A 21,467-nucleotide genomic window follows, 5' to 3' on the forward strand; every position below is an offset into this window, starting at 1 on the left:
TCACATGCATTTTTAATATCGATTTCACATGATAGTGTCACATTCGTGGGCCAAATGTGTTTTTCTTTATTATTATTAATATTTAAGGCCTTCTTTTAATTTGCGAAATAGATTTTTGAGAATTGAATTACATTCTTGGCTCAGGGTGGATGGCTGTCGTTTTAGCTTTCGGGGGTTGGTCAACCCACCCCTCCCCTTAAAGGGGTGGTCCAACAACCCCCATTACTTTGTTATTTTTCTTTTTAATTGAATGTTTACTTGGCTCAATTCAAACCATTCAGTTTAGAATTGCTAGGGAGCTCAGTCTTATTCGAACATCTCATTTATTGGTTGGTAATACTAATAACTCGTAGCCAATGTGAATCTATTGAAGGGGACGATGCAAACCAGTGGGATGTGCAAGGATGACAACCTCGTTCCATTTGTGTGAAAGTTTGATGATACCAGAAGTGAGTGGCAGCTGAAAGGAAAAAAAGAGAATGCTTTTGAACCAAATGATCAAAATCACCCTTTTTTGTAAGAGAGAACAATTTAGTGTTTTCAATAAGAGAGAAAGCACCGGAAGACTAGTACCAAGATTTCATTTATTCAAACACCCAAGTACATCAGCTAATTATTAGGCTTTTATAAATAAAACCCACACCTCCCAGCTTGGATGATGCAGTTGCACAACATTGTATTGTATGTCTAAGTTATCGGGCGTGGCGGTGGAATCGGATCATCGATATTGGCGCAGGTATCCGTGCAATTGAACCCACCTGCCTCACAACCCATCATACATGTTTCTAGTACCGTGTCCGTCCCACTATCATTCACACACTTCTTGGTGCACGACAGATATTCCTTCTCACAACCAGCGACACATGGAGGCAATGGTTCATCCTCGCATACCACACGGCCCACTCCCAAGCATATAATTAGCAATAGCACTGCAGCCACTTGCACCACCGCGGACTTGGCCCCCCCTACACCCATTATATATATATATATATATATGTTCCGAGATTAGTGATTCCTGAGCTGTGGAGCTTGATCGGTATTTGTAGAAGATGGGGAGAGAGGGTTGTTCATTAAGTTCCAGACACCTTCTCATGCATATTGCATGAGGCATGTAATACGGTATTTCAGACATGCGTGCATGGTGCTTCAATTGAGAGAAAGCCACCCGTATCTCCCTTGTTTTCAATTAATTGCAATTGTGCCACTCCTGTAAACAGAATGAATCCTCTAATATTTACATTAGCAGCTAAAGATGATGCCAAAAGATAATGCTACGACTGAAACAGAGGTTCAAAGGAATTGTTCTGCAGATCAAACTCCTCTGTCTATTCTTAATCCTCTGATTACTGAAGATGATAAGATTATTGGAAATATACAATGAATAGAACATCACTTGAACCAGTTTCAAATTCTATTTCAAACTACTCCTATAATTTGATTAAAGGTTTGGCATTTCTGTCTAAGAGGGGGTTTTGCAGGCCAAGTCCTACAACTACTGGTGTAATACTGTAGGCATTGCGTTCACATGATCAAGATAATATAATTCATAAAATAAAAAAATAAAAAGATAATATACTGATAGAAATCAAAGGACCAGCACACCAAGTAATCCAAAATGATAGAGCTGAAATTCGTTGACTGCTATTTGTATACTTCCTTTACTCAGACACTCTTATGGGTTATGTTTCTTACACAAGTTCAAAGATGAAAGGCTTAGAGGCCTACTAGAGTGAGCTGGCAAAAGATATCTCCAATTCTTAAATTAGCTAGCAAAAATCTTAGGATAATGAAGTGTGATACCAGAGTAAACCGGCGGGGATACCTTTGATGGCTAAGTCAGTAATGCGACAACTTTTTAAGATCTTCTATATGTAAGGTTGCTTTTCTCTTTCTTTAAGTTACAAGAGGAATCCTGTGTTACGCATGCAGCTATTTCCTTTGTTGGGTGTATGTAGTACATATGTATATATATGTGCATATCTAATGATCATATATCGTATCTCTATAGGTATTCAGAAACGTTTGTTGGGTATGTATGTATGTATTTATGAATTGTTCAATGGAAATGAATCCAACAATAAAGCTTAAAATGTGTATGTGCACCTACATTATATTCCTATGTCTTTTAATGTTTCTTTAGCCAACAGGCTCTGCACTCTGTTTGATAATATATCATTTGACATTGTCAAAAGTTAACCAGACATGGTTAGTTGCTCTGTTAATTGGATTTCTCTTGAAGGTAAATTTCTTTGATTGGATGGATACGAATTGTATTTCTGTTTTTAAATGAACCATTGGGATAATTTTTCAGAGGTTTCATTCTATATATGCACCTCTATTGATCATTATATGATGAATCCATAATTAGTAAGATTTATATTATTCAAATTCTGTAAATTGAATCCTGTGGTGTGATTTTCTGTTTGCTTAAATCTTTTTCGAACACCTCATTCATTGATAATACTAATAACTCGCACCAGAATTTGAATCCATTGAACCAAAAATGAATTAAGAAAATCACTCTTTTATTGTAAGAATAATTAGTGGTTTCAATAAGAGAGAAACGTACCACGGTGATTTCATTTATTCAAGAATCAAGACCCAAGTACATGGGTAATTATTACATGTATAATACAACACCTCCCCTAGCTTGGTTAGGATAATGCAGTTACATATATATTGTCGGACTATATATGTTGTTGGTGGTGGTAGCGGATTAACGCCATTTAGTGGTATAATTAACTAGAAATGGCACAGGTATCCATGCAGCCTAGATACTGTAGATTTTCGATATATGTATTTAATAAAATAACTCTCAGTAGAATTACCATATTAGCCTTCACTTTCTTTCTTTTTGTTTTCCAGCACTCTCTCGATTACCTTCTACCTCCCTCACTTTCTTTCCTCCCTGTCTTTTCCTTCACGAATCAAGCAAACTCACCCTTGCAAGCCTTGTGTGCCTGTTTCACCCCCCACCCCCAAAATGATATTGATAAACACCAACGGATAAACCTCTGAAGCCAAACCCAAAAACTGAAAGTTTTTATTTTATTTTATTTTATTTTATTTTATATTTGCTGTTGGTTGTGAATTTTGAGAACCCATTTCTGATGAGACTCTGAGTGACGAAACCCACTGCCCAAAATTCCTTCTTTTTGAGTCTGCATGAGGGGGAAGGAACCCATTTGGTCCTCCTTCAAGCCAGAATACTTGAAGAAGCAACAATGGCTGCTTTGTTCACCAATACCCATTTACCCCCTTTCGGTTTCTTCAAATTTTAGCTTCGCCAAGTTTCTCTATCGGCGTCGCCTTCTCGAGTTTGCACTCGCTTCGCTTCTCGCAGAAGGTTTAGTTTTCATCCTCATAGTTCCTGCAGGTGAACCTCAGCCTATATTTGGTTTCTGCTCTCTTTGGTTGCAGAGAAAAATGTGTGTGAAACGAGAAGAAAAGTTTGGATTTTTCTTATTGTTTCGTATTTTTGGGACTTTTACTCAAATGGGTCTAATAGAACTTGTTTACTTGAGCTGAGTTATTATGTATGGTAAACGAGAACAATACAGACTTTTTTTTCTGTTCTGTTTGGTTGCTGAGAAAATTTTGGAAATGTGAACAAAGTTGAGTTGTTTTCTAATTTTTGGGACTTGTACATAAATGCGTGTAATATCACTGATTAACAACTTAGTTGGTGCTTTGGAGATTTTCAAGGAAAAAAAATAAAAACGTCCAGGATGCTAGCGCAAGGCGGGGGAAGCCTGGTTCGTTGTGGGCAAGGGGATTTCGAGAAAAAAAAAAAATCTTGCTGATTTCAGGAGGATTGCGCATAGGGGGGAGACGCCTATGGGCTGATATGTGGGGTTTTTTGTGGAAAAAATTCAATAAGGGGGGCAATATGGTCAAAGAGTGACAAATTTTGAGGGAAAAAATCTGATGCACGGTAAACAGTATTTGGGCCATTGCTTTTGCCAAACAGTCCGTCATGCCTCACAATTACCCAAAATACATGATAAAAGTCTGACAGTGTCCGTTCCACAGTCCGTCACACACTTGATGAAGCAGCACGACATCATATCTTTCTCACAACCTTTTCCCCGGCATGTGATAAGCATAAGATTATGATTAGATAATAAGATTATAATTAGAACTGATATATAGTATGATTAGATATAGATAGGATATATAATTATTATCATGTGATAGAGATAAAATTATGATTAGAAAGGATATATAGTATGATTAGATATAGATAGGATATATAGTAGTTGAATTGGAATGCAATTCCAATTCATTAGGATTAGATTATTTGAATTTGAATTAGAATTTTAGATGTTATTTACTTGTATTTCTATAAAAAGACTATTTGGTTATTAATGAGAATCAGTGAATGATTTAATTAAATTGTGGTTTTCTCCTACCTTGATATGTTGGTTTGAGTCATTTGCATTTGGTTGTTACTGTTAGCGCGCAGTACTGTTTGATCTATCATCTCTCTCTCTTCGATCTGCATGTAGGAACAAATTAATAATCTTTTCACGTTTTAAAGACTCGATCTTAATATTACGCTTATTATACAATTCCGTTCGAACGCTAGATAGGATTAAACCGCGTCCATGCATGCAGTTTCATCCAATCCGCACAGTTTCATCCAATCCGTTCGAATGCGAGCGCCTTTTCTCAAATATCAATCTGGACCGTACAACTTTTCCCACGTGCATGCTTGACCCTCTTAACTTCAATTTTTTTTTCTTCCTATTTTCGATCAAATACAAACGAGCCTCACCGCGTACGTATTCAATTTGATTTCACCAAAATATTTAAATAAATCACTACTTTATTTATTAAATCTAATTTTTCTACTTAATTTCTTTAACATATACATGTTAATTATTGGGTGTACTTACAACTACTGTTGAAGTGTTGAGGAAGTAGTTTTTTTTTCTTCTTTTTTTTATTCAATAATGGGACAAGTATTGCAAGGAAACAAAAAAACAAAGCAAGGTGGGTTCCCCAACAACAAGACCCAAACGGAAAAAGTAATACAGAGGAAAACACAAATACAAACAGCAATAGTAGGCAATGGTTCCAAAAAGGTTTCAAGCCTCTCCAAGGGTCGCACAAAGCAATATATAGGTGCAAAACAACTCAATTAGGAGCCCCAAGCGGTCTGTGCGACAACCACAGTCAAGCAGTTGTTGTAGGGGGAGTATTGCCAAAAACCGAACAGGAACAATTGGCGAGGAACAAACGCCAGTTACAAAAGTCTCCGCTAAATGAAACAACCACAATTGAGTAGGGAGATGGTAACCCACAAAAAACAAAAAAAAAAAAACAAAAAGAGCAGCAAAAACACCAAAAAGGCTATAGTAAAATACCATAAATAAAATAGAAAAATAACAAAACACCAAAAAACTGCATAAGCGAATGGGGAGGGCGGTGGAGCCGCGAGACCGAGAGGCTACGCGCTAGGCTGAAGGCTCCACGCGTTGACGCGTGGAAGACACTCGCTGGCGCGTGGAGGCCAGACGGCTACTTAGAGGAGAGTGGCAGTGAGAGGGGAGGTCCAGGAGCACGGAGGGGGGTGCATCTACGGGCGGGGCTGACGGAAGCTTACAAATCTGGCCTTGGAAAAACCAGTTGAGGAGATCGATCCTTCAACATCTTGATCCTACATGCCCTTTTTTTTTTGTGTGAGATAACAAAGGGAAATAGGGAGGGATAATGCTATATGCCTATTTATTGTGATAGTATTGCAGCTCTTGCCTATGTAAGGACCCCAATTGTATCATGAAAGAACCAAACATATTGACATACGTGGCATTACTAAATTAATTAGATATATGGTTGCGCAAAAGAAGGTGGTCTTTTAGTGTTTGGAAACAATATTCCTGAAAACTCTTATTTTCTTTCGGCTTTAAGAATTAGAAGTGACAAAGACCCTCCATTATAATTTGCTTTTTTGTGTTGTGTTTTGTTTGGTCCCCCTTGAATAAATAAAAAATAAATTAAAAAAAAAAAAGTGGTCCTAAAATCAAATTTAGAAGAGAAGAGAGAGTACTGAGTGAGTGCTGGCTTTAGAAGCAAATGAACAAAAATACCCTTTATTGTAAGAATAATTAATTTATATATATAGAGAGAGAGAGAGAGAGAAACCTGCAGTGATTTCATTTATTTAAGACCCAAATACATTAATGGGTAATTATATATAGGGATCTAATTATACACCTCCTGGCCGGCCGGTTGGATAATGCATAATTAATTTGTAGGAGTAGTTGGGCGTGGGAGTGGTGGAAAGGGAAGAGCGAGAGTGAGGCAAGTATTGGTGCACTTGGTAATAACGCCACAACAATCCATTAAACATGATAAAAGTTTTTCAGCGTCCGCCGTCCCAGCGAAGGTCGCACAATTAGCGACGCAGGACGTAATATCTTTATCACAAGCATCCAGGCATGTCACCAATGTTATCTGGCTTTCCACTGATCCCATGCTGCACATAATTAGTAATATCACTGCAACCACTTGCACCACCACCGACTTCGCCCCTACACCCATATCATTATTATTCAAAATATTTTGATTCCTCATCTCACTGGATTTTCGATTATTACAAGATCGAGATGGGTATTTGTAGAGGCCTACAGGGACAGAGGAATATATATATATATATATATATATATATATATGTTCATAGCTACTTATGAGTTTCAAACACTACTTCTCATGCCTGAGGCATGTTGGGTATCTCATCAACTTTGGCAGCACGGTTACACCATTAAAAGACGTGAAGAAACTCCCTGGCCTGGCTGGCCTCATGATCATATCATTTGTATCTAATAAAGAATTTAGAGCTTTGAAATCTCTTCATATTTTATCTTACAACTCCTATCCTTTCCTATTATATCATTAGATGAACTTTCATCCCACTTGGTATAATATTAATTAAAGGATTAAATCAATCATTTTTCTATCTACTCATATTTAATTTTGGGATGAGTACTGGCCCATGATTTAATAAGGGATTAGTTAAAACGTACATCAATCTTAATTTGATCCCTAGCTAATGCCTTCGATCTTGACTTCAATTTTTGTTTTTCTAGCTCTCTCCGGCAGTGCCTCCCTCTCCCATGATTACTCATCACTGTTCAATAACCTTTTGCCTTGAATTCTTATCTTTGGAGCATATGATCAACTTTTTGACCTCCTCGATCAATCGCAAGCTCATTGACTGATCTACCCAACCTCACTTAAATCCACCAAAATTTGAAGCCTCACGCGCCCACACACCAGACACCTTCATCCTTCTCTATGGTAAAGGATGTTAAGATATTATCTACTACCAATGATTCCAAGTCAGCAGCTGGTATAACTGATAAGAGATTTTCAGTTCAAATATCAGATGATGATTATCACTTGGATAAGTCATCCTCTGATATTCAAACTTCTCCGTTGATAAGATAGATATCTGTATTATTTAAATGTATTATTTGAATTTTATAATTTAGTTACATGTTATCTTTATCTTCATTTGTAAATCTACGAACTCTTCTATAAATGAAAAAATGGTCAGCAACATCAAGTAAGCTGCCATTTCCAAATATTCTCTGTTTTCCAAATATTATTTGTTTCCACACAAAGGACACGTACATTGTACGTTTTAGGTGGTTCAACAGCTTTGAATCCTAAACAACATGTAGTTTATCCCCTATTGTTAGCCTTGTTTGTTGGCCATGCCCATTTATCAGCCTAGTTTTTTAGCCCATTGTTGACCTATTATTCGACCCAAATTTTAGCCCATCTCTCACCATCTGCCGGCCACATAGTCTCCGCTGTCGGCTGCCGTCACCGGCCTCAGACTGCGTGATTCCAGCCATAAACAAGCTCACATTCATCTTTACGTTTCTACTTGTAAGATAAATATATATAGTCTCTGTATTTGTGTTTATTGTACCTTATGAAAAGCATGGTAAATGCGCACTGTATATTTATAACTAAAGCTGTTACACGAGATAACTATTAAGTAGGAATTATAAAATAGAAATTAACATGTGTTAATTAGATTTTCCACCATTCCAATCGTTATCTTGAATCTTGATTGTTTGAATTCTTCAGCAGTAGTATTTCGCCGCCCCTACGTCTTCACGTGCACGCGTCAAATTTCCTGGTTAAGGGATCAAAGCCCAGTGGTCTGGTCAATCAATTTATAAGTCGTACGATATAGAAAATAATAAAAGATTGGGTGGGTGAATAAATAAAAAGGAAATTAATTAGTAGTAATTGGGTGAGTGGGTGGGTGAGTGAGGAAGTAACTCGATCGTTGTCACTTGCACCAAGTTCCCTGTAGATTCCTATTCATGCAATCTTGTCTCTATTCAAGTCGATATTCTTACAAATTGAGGACAGCATTTTTTTTTATTTATTTGCATTTGCACAATAATTCCAACTTGATAATAAATTTTGTCTTGTATTCCAACTCGATGGCTGTCTCCATACTCTATTTCTCTTCCTCTTTCCGTCGTCAAATGAGATGCTTGTTTCAATCTGGTCCTCTTTGGCCTCATTTCTTTATTAAAAAAGGAATAAGAAATAAATTTCAAGCTTGACGGCTCTAAATTTATATTAAAACCTTTGTGGAAGTCAAAGATAGAGGAGCGAGTGGCTTCTTTCATTAATTCATAAGCATTAGCGTTTTTACTAAAGTTCGGTGAAAGAATAAGGTTTTTTAATTTATGAGAGCCCAGAGTATAATTTTGTTGATAATGCACTTGTGAGTGTTGAGTCTTACATTCAAAAAATATAAAAGAAAAAATATAGTTAATATACCTAAGTGAATTTTAGCCTGTTAGCTATACTTTTGGGTTAGAGTTGTGTTCAACTGTGTATATTAATGCATGTACTCTCCCAATTACAAGTAGTTTCAGAGTCATGTTAGCTTCGTAGGACGGGTGTCTGGACACATCGGGTTTGCTTTATCTCCCAACAAGTGGTATCAGAGTTATGGTTAGTTTCTTAGGACTGGTGTCTGGACACTTGAAGCGAGATACTTTTGAAAATATAATTTTTATTAATGTACTCTTAGTAGAAACTCCATAACCGTGATATGTAATTTTATTTTTCCTTTATTTCTTTTTCTTCTCTCTCCTCCCTCTTTGTCTTCTTGGTTCACCATTTAATTAGGTGCTCGTTTTGTTTATCTTCTTAAAATAAAGTTAGAGTCAATAAAAAATTTGAGGGTGTTTGGGATTTGTTTGTTTGTGTAAAATGTAACTAAATTACATAAAGTTAGGTAAATCATTTTGGGCCATGCTAAATATCTTTATAGGAAGACGTTAAAACGTTTATCACATGCATTGAATCGAGGGCCAAATGTGTTTTTCTTTATTATTATTCATATTTAAGACGTCGTTTAATTTGTGAAATAGATATTTGGAATAATTATTCTTATAAAATAACTATTTTTTTGTTCAGTAAAGGTCTATTTCTAAAAGTAATTATTTCAAAGATAAATAATTATTACTCTAAAAAAATAAGAATCTGAGAGAAATAGTTATTATTCAGGAGGAAATGGTTAAAAAAATCATTTTTAAATTTTTTTTCTTTTATATATATATATATATATATATATATATATATAAAGTTGAATGTGTTGGTGGCACAAAAAAGGAAACTGAAATGGCCACACCACCTCCGATTTGAAACTTGAAAGAATCAATTTTGTCTATCACATGTCGGCCAGAGGTGACCGTGGTCCCGACAGAGGGAGGGGGGACTGGGGTAGGCTATGGTCCCCCCCCCAAAAATAAGGAAAAATAAAATTAAAATTAAAATTAAAATTTTTTTTAAAAAAAAAGAGTAAAATAAAGTTTCAAGTTTAGTCATTTTGGCCCTCTAAAAAAAAAAAATTTTGCCCTATTTTTAGATTTTTTGGCCATATCTAATAAAAACTTTTGGCACTATTTTTTTTTTGGGTCATACCCATTAAGTTTTTTATTTATTTTTGGTCCTTACTTTCAAATGTCTATTTTTTAGCCCTTACTTTCAAATGCACATTTTTTTTGGCCCTTGCGGTAGTCCTTATTTCATAAAAAACAACCAAAATATATATATTTTTTTTTAATAAAAAAAAATTCTAAAGAATTGACAAAAAAAAAAAAAATTGACTAACCCCCTCCCATAAAATTTTCTGGCTCCGTCCCTGCGTGGTCCCCAAGAAATTTTTTCTGAAAAAAAAAATTAAAGATGAGCATTAATTATTGAGAAAAAAAAAAGTTTTTTTTGAAAAAAAATTCACACTTTCAGTACTAGGCTGTGGATCAGCATTAATTTATTGAGAATTTTTTTTTTAAAAAAAAAATAGGTCCCTCCATTCTCCTGAAAGTTCATTTATTTATTTTTTAAATAGGGCCCAATGCGTTGCAGTTTGCCCCTCCATATTAAAAAATAAAAAATAAAAAAAAATTTACAAAATGAACTTTCAAGAGCACAAATTTAGTTTACAAAATAAATTTAGTTTACAAATGGCCAGATCCGGCATTACAAAATTTATCTTTTATTGCAAAATTATGCCAAGGATTGGCAAAGATAGAAAAATCAAAGACATACTATCTTATTGATAGATTGATTCATCTTATTTTGACTTTTTCAATGTCTACAGCAATTACCGAACGAGTATTTTCAGCAATAAAAATTATTAAAATACGACTACGCAACAAAATGGAGGATGATTTTCTTGCAAATAGTTTAGTTCTTTATATTTTCGATACTTGATGATTTTGTATTTCTAAAAGACCGTAAAATGTAGTTCTAAACACTTTTTTGTATTTCTGTCCTTTTGATGTAGTGGCGACATGTTATATTTATAATATATCAATTTGAGCACATATTTATGAACTTTTATAGATATTTTTTTGTGATGCATATATTATGTGAATTATCAAATTTTCAGTGTAAAAAAAAAATTTAGGATGCAAAAAAACAATTTTAGGACACGACAATTTTTTTTTACGGTCCCCACATTCTGAAACGTCTGACTCTGCCACTGTGTGTCCATAAATGGTTTTACAGGGGTAATAATAATCTCTTGAATTATTGCCACTTGGTGGGCCTATTATAGCCTTCCAACTATTTTTATTTAGGGGCAGCTACGTACGTACGGTAATTATTTAGTATACCATCACCATGTAATTTTATTTTTTCCTGTTTGTCTCATTGTATGAGGAATAAAGAAGAGCATATCTCTCATTGTATATGTTGATGGACCATTTAACACATGCAATTACTGACAAGCCTCTTCAACATTATCAAACGATAATATTTTATTTATTTATTAATATATTACTTATAAATATATTTTTTCATGCAAGAATATTACAGATACATTGAATACACGTTAAATCTATGACATCATGTTTTATTCTCTTTCTATTAAAAACTGTTCATCCATTGAAAACAACAATTAAAAACTAAATGTTTTTGACATAACTCAATAGGTTGGAATTATACCTAATGAAGCGGAAATTAGTTGTACAAATTCTCGACTCTTTTCTCTTGTGTAAAAAAAAAAAAAAAAAATTAAAAACAATATATATATATATATATATATATATTGGACTAAATCTCGCCACCAACCGATATATATTATCTTGGAAAAGCCTCACCAACCGTGTTGTGTCAACAAAACAAGGTCAAACATTTTGGGCCAGTTGAAAGTCGCGTCCGTATAGTAACTTTTTAAGGCGTTCCAAGTAAGTTCCAAATTCCAATCCACCCACCCGCTGCTCATATAAAACATAAGCAGTAGCAACCTCCAATCCTCACACCCAAAACCCTCAGCAAATTTCAGATTGCAACACCCACACATATAATTTAAGCAAGTCCGAGTTCGATCTTTTATTAATTCATTACAAATCAAGCTGTCATCCATGGCGTCTGTGGAAGAAATTTTTAACGCACAGAGGTCTCAGGGTCCAGCAAATGTTCTGGCCATCGGCACGGCCAATCCATCCAACTATATCTACCAAGCTGATTTCCCTGATTATTACTTCCGGGTCACTAAGAGCGAGCACATGACTGACTTGAAGAGGAAGTTCAAGCGCATATGTACGTATATTTGTTCTTCGATCATTACTTTTTTCTTCTTTTTTTTTAATATTATTCCTGAATCATTAAGGTTTTAGTTAATTATGTTTGATACTAAAATATTAATCTCTGTATGTATAACAGGTGAGAAATCAATGATAAAGAAGCGCCACATGCACTTGACTGAAGATATTTTGAAAGAAAACCCAAACATGTGTACCTTCGCGGAACCATCTCTTGACGCACGTCAGGAAATAGGGGTGGTGGAGTTGCCGAAGCTGGCTAAGGAAGCTGCTTTAAAGGCGATCAAAGAGTGGGGACAGCCCAAATCCAAGATCACCCACCTCATCTTCTCTACCACCTTAGGCACTTCTGACATGCCCGGTGCCGATTACCAGCTAACCAAGCTCCTCGACCTTAAATCCTCCGTTAAGCGGATCATGATGTACCAACACGGCTGCTTTGGCGGCGGCACCGTCCTACGTGTCGCCAAGGATTTCGCTGAGAACAACAAGGGCGCCCGCGTTCTTGCCGTCTGCGCTGAGATCACCGCCAGCTGCTTCCGTGGACCCTCCGAGTCTCACCTCGACTCTTTAGTAGGTCAGTCGCTTTTTGGTGACGGAGCAGCGGCCGTGATTGTTGGTGCGGACCCGGATACAAGCGTTGAACGCCCTCTTTTCCAACTTGTATCGGCGACGCAGACACTTCTACCGGACTCGGATGGCGCCGTTCAAGGACATATGCTTGAAAGAGGACTGACATTTCACTTGTTAAAGGATTTGCCTAAGATCGCGTCGACCAACATCGAGAAAAGCCTGGTTGAATCCTTCAGTCCAGTTGGCATTAGTGATTGGAACTCCCTGTTTTGGATTGTCCACCCAGGTGGTCCGGCCATTCTTGACCAAGTTGAGGGCAGACTGGGTCTGGAAGAGGAGAAACTTAGAGCAAGTCGTCATGTTCTGAGCGAGTACGGGAACATGTCAACTGCATGCGTGTTGTTTATATTGGATGAAATAAGGAAGAAGTCGGTGGAGGAAGGAAAGGCCACCACCGGTGGAGGCTTGGATTGGGGGGTTCTCTTTGGGTTGGGCCCCGGTTTGACGGTCGAGACAGTCGTCTTACACAGTGTCCCGGTGGAGACCATTAACTGAGAGAAATCCTACGTACTCGGTCATGCCGTTGAAGAAGGCATAAAAACATAAGAATGGTGATTGAGCTGCTTTTTTCTTTAATTATCATTCTATATTAAGTTTGTAACGAATAATTGACCTGCCTACCTACCTACCTGCCTGCTTCTTTTTTTTTTTTCCTTGTTGTCGTTAATGCACAATGTGTAATCCATTTTTTTATTGTACGATGGCTATAACTATTATAAGTTATTCTACTTTTCCCTTCTTTCTTTTTTAATTTCTCTCACTTCCTTCATCTTTGTTTGCCGATAATAATTAATTATATATGCTAATTTAATAAAAACTAAAAAAAAAAAATTAATGGTTTGATTAATATTTTAATAAAAATATGTTGGGGTTATCGAAAGGTCATTTTCATCGCCCAAAACAAAAAACATAATAAAGACTGTCTGGACTGTACGGGTACTTTCCAGCTTTGATTGAAACTTTTGGCTTCATCCACGGCCACGGGTAAGCAAGCCTCTTAATATTTAAACATCATGTGCCTTAACTAAATTTGATCCCTCCATCGTTTCAAGTATTTTAACGCAATCAATCCAATTCTGCTGATTATCACTGCTTTATCTTCTTTTTTTTTTTTCTTTTCTTTTTTTTTTTTAAGCAAAGTGTTACAAACCTGTCCATAATCCTACAAAACATTCTATTATCGAAAAGAAAAAACATTCTACAAAACATTCTTTTCATGATGCACTTACTTTTGCCACTACCATCTTGTCTGTCCAATTACTTTAAAACTTCTGTTGATGTGTTTGTTGAAATTTCATAACTTCCGTACATTAAATCATCACTTACTAAACACAAAAACATAAAGACAACGAATTTTATTACAATATAAAAAAGAAATGATAGAATTCGTTTATTTTTAACCATCCGAATAAATGAATTCACTATTGAATTTGTTTAGAATCAACAAATATAATGATTGATCTATTAAATTTGTGTAAAAAACAAAAAGGGGAAACTTCACTAAGGCCCCCTGAACTTCTGGCCCTTTTTGCAGACCCCCCTTGAACTTTCAAATCTCTCATTTTGGACCCTTAAACTTTCATTTTCTCTCACTTTAGACCCCTCTGTTAGTTTTCAACGTTAAATGCCCATTATACTCCTACTTGGCCCACTTGAAATTTCGAAAATGCCCAAAACTACAACACCCACCCCAGCCCAAAACGAAACCGTTTTGGGCATTAAATTTTTTTTTTTAAAAAAAAAAAAAAAAAAAAAGGGGAAAAAAGGAGGGAAGGATCGGTCTTGGCCAAAATGGGGTGGCCGGACCACCCCATTTTTGGCCAAGGGGTGGCTGGAGCCACCCCGAAATTACTCCACTTTTTTTTTTTTTTAATATTTGCTTTTCTTAAAAAAAAAAAAAAAAGAATGCCCAAAAGGACGTCGTTTTGGGCTGGGTGAGTGTTGTAATTTTTAGGGATCCAAAACCATGTAGTTTTAACGAGGGTATAATAGGTATAAAAAAGTCAAACCGTTAAATCTAACGTTGAAAACTGACGGAGGGGTCCAAAGTGAGAGAAAATAGAAGTTTAAGGGTCTAAAATGAGAGTTTTTGAAGTTCAGGGGGGATCTGTAAAATCGGCCGGAAGTTCAAGGGGCCTTAGTGAAGTTTCCCTAAACAAAAATTTAAAAATGATTGTGTAGCATGCTTAAAAAAAACTCTTATTTATAAAAGAGATATGCTATAGTGCAATAAAAAGATTATTTTTAACTCATAAAAGTCCTAGGTGGCAAAAGGTCATAGGCCCATCAGTTGGTAGAGACACAGCAACTACGATGGGGGCCTATAACCTCTGCCACCTAGAACTTTTATGGATCAAAAATAATTTTTTTATTGCACTATAGCATTTCTCTTTAATCACTATACCAAATGAATAAGATTTGATTAAATCAAATCTCTAAAATTAATAGAATAATCCACCAAAGTGAGGGTACGTGTATGCAATAATTGTTATTTCAAAAAATAAAAAAATAAAAGCATAAAAACAAAAAGAAAAGAAGGATGAATTCTATAAGACCATTTGTTTTTTTTAATAAAAATTTTAGGTGACAAGAGGTTATAAGCCTTATCTGCAGTTACTGTAACCCTACCTACTAATGAGCTTGTAGCCTCTTACCATCGAAGACTTTTATATGACAAAAATGATATTTTTATTACATTTTAGCATATCTCATTCTATAATGAAATATCTGCGCCTACCACTTAAATGGAACTTGCAATTGTTCCACCAACTGCTCGGAGTCTTCAAAGCCCCAGAAAAATGGTATCATGATGTATGCATGGAATTGGTGGCAGTCGTCGTATACCATCATGGTCTGTCATTTTTAGGTCAATCCTAGCAAGGAAGTAAAATCTCGTGTAGTTGAAAATTCAATATTGGACTCCAACACTTACGCTTAACCCCCCACACCAACCCCCCTTCCACCTCCCCCCCCAAACGTTGTGGGGAGTTGATGGATACTTGTGTGCATTATACCAATTTTTTTTTTTTGGTAAGATCCGTCAAAGAAGTGTTTAGGGCATTATTAGCAGTTATATCAAATTTTAATCACCAAAATAATTAAAAATATTTTTTTTTAAAAAAAATTATTTACTTTTTTTAGAGCACCTTAACTTCCTCATTATTTTAACAATTCACTTTTATTATTCCATTTAGATATTTTTTTCAAATATTTGTTTATTATTTCTCTAACTACTATTAAAGAAAGCGAGAGAAACAAGAAAAAAAAAAAAGGGGGGGAGAGAAACATTTTTTATTCAATTGACGAGTGAGCGAGTACTGTTTACTCACAATTTTTTTTTTCTCCATCAAATTGGTTAGGCTGAAAAATGAGAGTTTTAAAGCATTTTTACTAAATTGCCTTACTAAAATAAAAAAAAAAAATTATAAAAAAGAAAACAATTTTAGTGAGACTGCTAATAGTGCTCTTAGCAATATATAATTTCGTAACAAGTGGATGTCATATATGGTGCCCATTGGGTCGAAAATTTTGTTTTCAGCTCAAATCCATCACAATCCAATTTCTTAGCCCGTTTCCTTTTCCTTTAAATCCAAAGCCCAATCCATAAACCTCAATGGGGCTAAATACCAAAATGGGTCAATTTTTTTTTTTTGGTAGAATACTTACTTTAAATGGGCCAAAGTCAAATGCCCATAAATCATTTCTAATTTTGAATTGGAAAAATTATTCTTTTTTCTTGAATTTGAGAAATTGTCCAACTTATTTTTCTTAAAAGCCCATTTAAAGTATCTAAGGCTCATTTGACTTTTCTTTTTGGGTCAAAGTTCATATATAAATTCAATTGGATTATTCCTACGTGATTATGGGTCTAAGTCCAAAAGTTAGGCCCAAACTCTCCTTTCCCAACTTGCTGTATCTAATTTATCCATTTTAGGCCCATTAGGCTTTTTTTTTTTCCTGTAATTTGGGCTTTCTCTCGTACAAAAGCCCCGTTGGTTTTTATTTTCTGTAGAGTATTACAGAAGCCAAGCAAAAGCCATTAATTTAATCTAATTCTGACACGTAAATTATTTAATTAAAAGAGAATTGAATGATGAAAATAAAGTTTGAATTCAGGAATTTTTGTTTAAATTACTAATTATGAAAAAAATTAAAGTTAATATGAAAGTATGAATTTAATTACCTAATTAATATTGTACCCAAACTTGACTAATAGGCTGTATTTGTTTCGAAGTAAAATGTTTTGCTGTATCTTTTGCTGTATAAACAAGGGAGAGATGCGGTACGGTGCAGACAGTAGCAGAAGCAGAGGGAGGGAGAGCGCTTCAGAGAAATCATCCGTTAGTTTTTTGTTATTTTGTTATTATTTTCACAATCAGTCCATCTGATGTTTCGGATCAGACGTGATAGCGATTGTTCATTCGACGACTTCTATCTGTGCCAAAACAAATGCGGCGATAATGAGACAAATAATTCATGAACGCCTCTTAAGGAAACACCCTTTTTAACTCTTAACTTGTACGACAACAAAAAAAAAACCCTCCCTCTTGTCGTTGTTAAAATAAAAACAAAAAAATAGATTCATTTTTTTAAAAAAAAAAAATCATAAATGTGAAAGCCATAGGGATTGAGATTCTGTGCCATAACTTTAACCAAAATTACTTAATTTTTTTTCATTTGAGTTTGCATTTTGGGGTGGTTTAACCACCCTTAAGGGCCACATGATGGCTTCAGTCACTCTAAATCGGCCCTTGGGGGGTGGTTTGGTCACCCTCCAAGGGTCTTAGGGGTGTTTTGGCCACCCCAAGACTAACAATGTAAATATTTATTATTATTATTTTTTATTTGACTCTTAGAGGTGGCTGGCCACCTCGGTGGTTAAAAATGGGGTGGCCGACCACCTCAATGGGGTGGTCTGGCCACCCCTATGCCTTTTATTATTTTTATTTTCAATTTTTATTAAAATTTAAATAATAATTTTTTTTATTATAAGGACTGATGTTCAATTTGTGGCCCTTGAATTTCTTATAATAAATTTTGGCCATTAACTAGATACCTTCTGATCCAAAAGGGACTAAAAATGATCCTTTTCCATAGGGATGGAGATTATGTGCAATAACTTTAACCAAAATTACTTATTTTAACCATTCAAAAAAATAAGTTGTTTTAAATGAAATTATCTAAATTATGCTATTCTCAACTGGATATCTTTTAATAGTTCGAATATAATTCTTTTTATTATTATTATTATTATTTAGTCATATTTCCAGGCCGGGACATGAATTTCCGATATGTAGGAAGGAGAGAGTATGTGCGCAAAAAAAGTTGAGTAGTGTTTTAAAAATCTTAAAATCATTTTACAGAATTTAAAGAATGTTAAATAAAAATGTTTTCAATTTAATAATAACCAAATACCAAAAATTGAGGATATGGGCATGGTTTGGTAGCAATTGTACTACTCAAATACTCCCATTAAAAAAAAAAAAAAAAGAAGATCGATGGAGTTTCAATATTTAGTAGTAAGTAGTTGATGCGGATAGAATTTTGAAGAAAGACCATGCTTCTTTAATAATTAATTAATAATACGTGAATACGTGAAGCCAAAGCTAATTAGTAATTACCCATTTGCCCCCTTCTACTTTTCTCCTGGTCCCGGCAGTAGGTAGGTTGGGAGTTGTGTTCCCGTGTCCACGCCTCACCATCTAGTCAACTCCTAACGCAAGATGTTTTAGTCTTCGACAAAACATGCAAATTTCCAATTAATTAAAATGAAATATATATTTAGTGATTTTTGGCACACCACTGGTGTTAAAATATTGTTTTATTTTATTTTTTTTATTGTTTAAATATTATCTTAATAATATTTTAACATTCGCGTGCTTATTCAAGCACGCCCGTGTATCAAAAACTACTACTCATATATATATATATATATATATATAGAGAGTGAGAGAGCCCCTATGGTCCAGACCATCTGCAAAACACCACTTTTGCAACACCCAATCAACATGTGACACATCATCATTTTAAAAAAATTACAAAAAATCAAAATGAGAACAAACACAACAAATCAAAGTGAAAAAAAAATACCAAAAAGACCCTTGGCTGCCAAACCCAAGGCCGGTGTGAGTCTGGCCGCCGACCGTGGGTCTGACAATGGCAAGACCCACATCGTGGGTCTGGTTAAAACCCACTAGCCTGGGTCTCATCGGTTGTGACCCACTGGCCTGGGTCTCGCTAGTTGTGACCCACGGGTTTGGCCAGCGTAACCCACCTCAAAACCAGTCGAAATTCGTCTCAAAACTCGATTATAATGCCTCAAAATCTGTTTTTGGATTCAAATTTAAAACCTAGAGGTGGAAGGTTAAATTTTTAGGAATTTTATTATCCTAAAGACAAAAAACCGGTGCTCAAGAGAGGTGACCCACGGCATGGGTGGCTAGACCCACGCCATGGGTCTTGCCAGCTTCACGAAGGAGCCAGACCCCTTCCACAACTTTTCTTTTTTTTCTTTCTTAAAAATCTAGTATATTTAGGCTTAGATTAGTTTGGTGCAATTTTTGAGTTTTTGTTTAGGTGTCAGCTAGGAATTGGGGCCGTAAAAGAGGGGTTTCAAGGATGGTCCTGGCCAAAGTTAAACACTCTCTCTTTCTTTATATATATATATATATATATATATATATATAGAAAAGTCTCATAAGAAATAAGAAATAAGAAAATACTAAATAAGGGGGTGGGCCGGTTAAGATCTAAATTAGGGTAATAACAACGAAATAACTAATATGTGTATATATGGTAATGTGGCAGCATATCTACCACCGGTTGAATAGCCTAACCCCGAGGTCACGTGGCCACCAGCTTCCCCGTCCATCCAACCTACCCAATTGGGCCAATTCCCTCTCGTATAAAATTGAGGCACCGGTTTGTGTGTAGCTGCATCCAAAGCACAAAGTTTCACACAAAGCTTACAAACAGATTCCGATCGACTTCCGAAAAGTAGCTAGTTGAGTGAATTAAGCGTGGATCGATGGCGTCCGTGGAGGAAATCCGCAAGGCTCAGCGAGCACATGGTCCCGCAAACATTTTAGCCATCGGCACAGCCACTCCCTCCAACTGCGTCTCTCAAGTTGATTATCCCGACTATTACTTTCGGATCACCAACAGCGACCACATGACCGAGTTGAAGGAGAAGTTCAGACGCATGTGTAAGTGCTTAATTGCTACTTTTTTTTTCTTTTTTTTTTTTTAAATTAATTGCCATGCAATTATAAAAGAAGATCATACATGATATTAAATCTTAATTGGGTGATTAACAAACAAACAAACGTACATACATGCAGGTGATAAATCGATGATAAAGAAACGTTACATGCACTTGGATGAAAATATTCTCAAGGAAAATCCCAACATGTGCGCGTACATGGCTCCGTCTCTTGACGCGCGTCAAGACATAGTGGTCGTGGAGGTGCCAAAGCTTGGGAAGGAAGCGGCAACAAAGGCAATCAAAGAGTGGGGGCAGCCCAAATCCAAAATCACCCACCTCGTCTTCTGTACAACCTCAGGTGTAGACATGCCCGGTGCCGATTACCAACTCACCAAGCTTCTCGGCCTTCGACCCTCCGTCAAGCGCTTGATGATGTACCAGCAGGGCTGCTTCGCCGGTGGCACCGTCCTCCGTCTCGCCAAGGACTTGGCCGAGAACAACAAAGGTGCTCGTGTTCTCGTCGTCTGTTCCGAGATCACAGCTGTCACTTTCCGTGGGCCCACTGATACCCACTTGGACTCCCTCGTTGGACAGGCCCTTTTCGGTGATGGTGCCGCAGCAATTATTGTGGGTGCCGACCCCGATACATCCATTGAACGCCCACTTTTCGAACTCGTATCGGCGGCGCAGACAATTCTTCCCGATTCTGACGGTGCCATTGATGGACACTTGCGCGAGGTGGGTCTTACCTTTCACTTGTTGAAGGACGTGCCGGGGATAATATCGAAGAACATTGAGAAAAGCTTGGCGGAGGCTTTTGCTCCGCTGGGTATAAGGGATTGGAACTCTCTGTTTTGGATTGCACACCCGGGTGGGCCGGCCATTCTTGACCAGGTTGAGTCGAAGCTGGGACTGAAAGAGGAGAAACTCAGAGCAACTCGGCACGTTCTGAGCGAGTACGGGAACATGTCGAGTGCATGTGTGCTCTTCATATTGGACGAGATGAGGAGGAATTCTGTGGAGGAAGGAAAGGCCACCACCGGAGAAGGGTTGGAGTGGGGTGTTCTCTTCGGGTTTGGGCCCGGTTTGACCGTCGAGACGGTGGTGCTGCACAGTATTCCAGTGCCCGTGGCGGCCATTCACTGATTGGGAAGGAATTCAACAATAATTAATGAACGTAAGCTCGTTCGTATGGAGATTGGAGAAGAAGAAAAAAAAATATTGAATTTTGTGTGATTAATGCTCATCGATCTAAAAGTAATTGTTCCGTACGTGTGTTTCCCAATAAAAGAAAACATTGGTATTTACTATAAATATATTTTTATCGCTTAATTGCAGGATTGCATCATTGCATCTATTATTGTACGTTACAGTAGATTTAATTAAGCTAGCCTTGTGCGTGACGGGTTGGTTTGGTTCACGCTTTTTCCTCTACCTATAAGCTAGTCCCCTTACCTACCTGTCTAATGTCAATTCTTAGGTTTTGGTTTCCTTCACATGTTATGTTATGTTCTAATTATGCCTATCAAGTTTCATGA

At 36.4% G+C, this 21,467-nt stretch overlaps 2 protein-coding genes across 2 annotated transcripts; both read left to right on the forward strand.

Annotated features, from left to right (window-relative positions):
* Positions 1-11,701: 11,701 nt before the first annotated feature.
* LOC132182838 (chalcone synthase 2-like) lies at positions 11,702-13,464 on the forward strand. The gene is made up of 2 exons (XM_059596192.1): positions 11,702-12,090; positions 12,214-13,464. Exons 1-2 carry the CDS (start codon positions 11,913-11,915, stop codon positions 13,218-13,220), a joined length of 1,185 nt encoding a protein of 394 aa, XP_059452175.1. The 5' UTR covers positions 11,702-11,912; the 3' UTR covers positions 13,221-13,464.
* A 6,188-nt stretch (positions 13,465-19,652) lies between these two features.
* On the forward strand, positions 19,653-21,467 carry LOC132180332 (chalcone synthase). Its single transcript, XM_059593125.1, has 2 exons — positions 19,653-19,930; positions 20,066-21,467. The coding sequence occupies exons 1-2, from the start codon at positions 19,753-19,755 to the stop codon at positions 21,073-21,075; spliced, it is 1,188 nt and encodes a 395-aa protein (XP_059449108.1). The 5' UTR covers positions 19,653-19,752; the 3' UTR covers positions 21,076-21,467.

This window comes from Corylus avellana, chromosome ca5, assembly GCF_901000735.1.
Source record: "Corylus avellana chromosome ca5, CavTom2PMs-1.0".
Taxonomy (NCBI): domain Eukaryota; kingdom Viridiplantae; phylum Streptophyta; class Magnoliopsida; order Fagales; family Betulaceae; genus Corylus; species Corylus avellana.

What these genes read in the sequence shown, in the direction of transcription:
- LOC132182838 (XM_059596192.1), top strand. Translation starts at nt 11,913, where the DNA reads ATGGCGTCTGTGGAAGAAATTTTTAACGCACAGAGGTCTCAGGGTCCA. An exon ending in GAGGAAGTTCAAGCGCATAT is followed by an intron (nt 12,091 to 12,213) that starts GTACGTATATTT and finishes TATGTATAACAG; the next exon opens with GTGAGAAATCAATGATAAAG.
- LOC132180332 (XM_059593125.1), top strand. Translation starts at nt 19,753, where the DNA reads ATGGCGTCCGTGGAGGAAATCCGCAAGGCTCAGCGAGCACATGGTCCC. An exon ending in GGAGAAGTTCAGACGCATGT is followed by an intron (nt 19,931 to 20,065) that starts GTAAGTGCTTAA and finishes ACATACATGCAG; the next exon opens with GTGATAAATCGATGATAAAG.